The 3,768-nt window shown below is 44.7% G+C and overlaps 1 protein-coding gene across 1 annotated transcript; it reads right to left on the bottom strand.

Moving 5' to 3' along the window:
* Window positions 1-2,193: 2,193 nt before the first annotated feature.
* On the bottom strand, window positions 2,194-3,216 carry LOC115990268. The gene has a single exon (XM_031114115.1). It carries the CDS (start codon window positions 3,214-3,216, stop codon window positions 2,194-2,196), a length of 1,023 nt encoding a protein of 340 aa, XP_030969975.1.
* Window positions 3,217-3,768: the final 552 nt, after the last annotated feature.

Raw genomic sequence — 3,768 nt, 5'->3', positions numbered from 1 at the left:
CGCTAAGCACTGATTAACTCCAATGCTATGGTGCATACACTTCCAGACAAAATTTTGAATTGTAGGCAAAATTTTCAGCTTCCAAATCCACTTTCCATTGAAAGGGGCATCCCTCAAGGAGTCCGTGGCCAACCCATAAGCACTCTTAAGCTCAAAATCACCCTTGGCCGAGTACTTCCAGGCCAATCTATCCTCTAATCTGGCAGAAAAGGGAATTGGGGTGGCCTTTATATCATTGACAACTTCCTCCGGAAAAATCATTTGGATTAAAGACCAATCCCAACTACCAGTAAGATCCACCACCTCCTTTATCTTTAGATTGGCTGCCTCTCTAGACAAAGGCCCCTGAATGATCTTTCTAAGGGGGCCATGATTAGTCCAACTGTCATTCCAAAAATCCAACTCACTTTCAAAACCCGGAAGCCACTTGGTTCCTTTTTTAAAAATTTCTTCTCCTCGCCCCATTCCCTTCCAAATTCTAGAGCTAGGCAACTTGTTTACATTTCTCGAATTAAGTCTACGAGGATTGCAATACTTCATCCTCAAAACCTTAGCCCAAGGGGCCTTATCTTCGGTGTGGAATCTCCAATTCAACTTTGCTAACAGCGCTGTATTTCTTCCCTTGGCTGTTTGAAAACCCAAACCCCCTTCTTCCTTTGCTCTTGTGACCTTTTTCCAGCCCACCCAATGCATTTTCCCCTTCTCTTCAGTTGAACCCCACAGAAAATCCCTGTTAACTCTGTCAATACCATCCAGCACCTTACCAGGCAGCAGGTTACATTGCATAATGTATGCCGGAATAGCTACAGAAGAAGCTTGAATCAGCACCGCTCTACCGGCCATGGAAAGGAGGTTGGCCTTCCACCCTGCAAGCTTACACTTCACTCTATCCAGAACAAAACCGAAATCCTGATTATTATTTTCTTTGTGTTTAATAGGAAAACCCAGATATTTCCCCAGACAATCCATTTGATGGAAACCAAGAATGTCACTGAAGGCCTCCCTATCATCAGGATCAATATTCGGAGAAAAATAAACCCTGGACTTAGACTCACTCACAGTCTGCCCGGAGTACCCACAAAAGGTATCAAGAACCTCCCTAATGGCATTGCAACTTTCGGCATTCGCCTTGGCAAAGAAAACAAGATCATCGGCAAAGAACAGATGAGAGAAGGCTGGGCCATTCCTAGACGTCTTAATCGGACACCACACTTTAGCCTCACACTTCTCTTGAATGAGCTGATTTAAAAATTCCATACACAAGATAAAGATGTACGGGGAAAGCGGATCTCTCTGCCTTATGCCTCTAGAGGGCTTGAAAGGATCGAGGCTTCCTCCATTAAACAAAATCGAGGTCGAGATAGAAGATATACAGCTCATAATAATCTCAACAAGATTATCCGGAAAGTTGTAACGGATCAACATACCCCTAATGAAGCTCCATTCAAGTTTGTCGTAGGCCTTCTCTAGATCAATTTTAATAGCCATGTAGCCACCTTTCCCTTTAGCTCTCCCCATGGTATGAATAATCTCCTGCACAACAATTGCATTATCCACTCCCTTCCTACCAGGAACAAAAGCAGCTTGGCAGGGGGAAACAAGGTGATCCAAGAAGGGCCTAATCCTACCAACCAAAATTTTGGACACTATTTTATACACAGAATTACACAAACTTATGGGACGGTAGCTACCAATAGACTCAAGCCCTTGAATCTTCGGGATGAGGACAATATTCGTACTATTCAGAAAATCCGGAATTTTTTCCTCTCTAAAAACAGAATACACCTCCTTAGTCACCGACCTTCCTACAACCAGCCAGAATCTTTGAAAAAAACCTGCATGCAGCCCGTCCGGACCGGGCGCTTTGAAGGCTTTCAAAGACTAGAGAGCAGCTCTAATTTCCTCCTCCGTCACCATGTGGCTAATACTATTCTTCTCCTCAAGCGAAAGTTTTGGTTGCCACTGCAAATTATAACTAACTTCACGAGTTGCAACCACTTGGGAAGTAGTATAGATTTTAATAAAACCTTCTCTGATATGGTTTGCAACCTCACTTTCCTCTGTTAACCAGGCCCCCGCCTCATTCTTAATAGCGGTGATGGAATTACGCTTCCTACGAGCAAGAGCTGAAATGTGATAAAAAGAAGTGTTTCTATCTCCCAAGATCATCCAATTAATCCTAGATTTCAAAGCCTAAAGATCCCTCTCTTGCTCCAGCACAACATCCAGCTCCTTACAAAGCTGGTTCTCCAAAGCTACTAGAGAGGAAGACGGCTGGTTGGCCAACGACCTTTGCACCCCATCAAGCCGGGCCAAAATTCTCCTCTTATTATGGAAGATATTACCGAAATGAATTTTATTCCAAACACTAGCCTGCCTGGAAAAGACATCCATTGCTTCCATAAGCCTCCTAGGATGCTGCCAAGCCTTGTTAACCACACTCGGAAATGAAGGATCAGATAGCCAAAAGGATTGAAATTTGAACGGTCTAGTGAGATGAAGCTGCCTCTTAGGATTGGTGTCCATCAATACGGGACAATGGTCCGAGTGACACCTGGTTAGGTGCGTCACTCTGGCATCAGGGTAGATTAAACACCAACTAGGATTCATAAAGAATCTATCGATTCTCTCTTGGATGAGACTATGAATCTCCCTTCTATTAGTCCACGTATATCTCGGCCCATTAAAACCCATATCAACCATACTGCAACTATCCATACAGTCCTTAAACATCAACGCTCTGTTTACACTCACTGGTCTACCCCCAAACTTATCATCCCCAGCAAGGGGTTCATTAAAATCACCTGCAATAATCCAAGGCTTATTATGAAGATTAGCAACCTTAGAGAGATTATCCCATAACACCTGTCTCTCCACAAATCTAGGACTAGCATACACAGCAGTAAAAATCCAAGCAATGTTAGAGGGAATTACCTTAACTTCGACATGGATTTCTTGCTCCGTGCTTGCAAGAGGCACCACCTCCACTCCATCTGAGTTCCATAGCAACCAAATTCCACTCGCAAAGCCCATCGCATCAAAATGAATTACACCGTCAAAAGGAAGCCGACTTGTAATCTCCCTTGCTCTGTTTCCCCCAACCCGTGTTTCCATAACAACCAAAATGGACGGATTATGAATCCTCACCAACTCCCTAACATGACTCTGAAAATTGGGCTTCAGAGCGCCCCTACAATTCCACACTATAATCTTCATATTTATTAAAGACAAAAGGGAAAGAAAATTAACTGGAAAGGCCAACATCTCTGCTGCCCCCCTCAACATCCATCTCAACCATTCCTTCATTACCATTGTGTTTACCTTCCGTAGACACAGCTTCAATGTTTGACCCCAAACACCCAAGCTCATCTCCCTCACCATTGCTCGGCTGCTGAAGGTTGGAGTTGACTTGGGCTTTCGCACCCCTGTACCCGTGGCCAGCAGCAATGTCCTTCTTACACTGACCTCCGTCGCAAGCACTTTCATTGCTCCGATCCATCGCACCTCGACCCCTGACCTCATGATGATCGCCACCTGACCCATCTGCAGAGCCTCCACACTTATACCGATGATCCAGCTTACCCAAATCATCTCCACCGCTTGCTGAGAATTGGTAAGGCTCACCGGCGCACTCACCTCCACCATTTATACTCCGTAAGACCCACACCCCCGTTGTATTTGGAGAAAAATTTCCCACTGCCCCTGTTACCTCCTTAGAATACCCCACAGCAGCTCTACTCCTAGCTAACGCTCTCTTCCCCTTAACTG

This window comes from Quercus lobata, chromosome 5 (assembly GCF_001633185.2).
Source record: "Quercus lobata isolate SW786 chromosome 5, ValleyOak3.0 Primary Assembly, whole genome shotgun sequence".
Classification (NCBI taxonomy): domain Eukaryota; kingdom Viridiplantae; phylum Streptophyta; class Magnoliopsida; order Fagales; family Fagaceae; genus Quercus; species Quercus lobata.
Note: the sequence above shows the minus strand (reverse complement) of the source record. Positions and strands in the feature narration are given on the sequence as shown.

Coding starts and splice junctions, on each gene's coding strand:
- LOC115990268 (XM_031114115.1), bottom strand. CDS start 3,216: ATGAAGATTATAGTGTGGAATTGTAGGGGCGCTCTGAAGCCCAATTTT.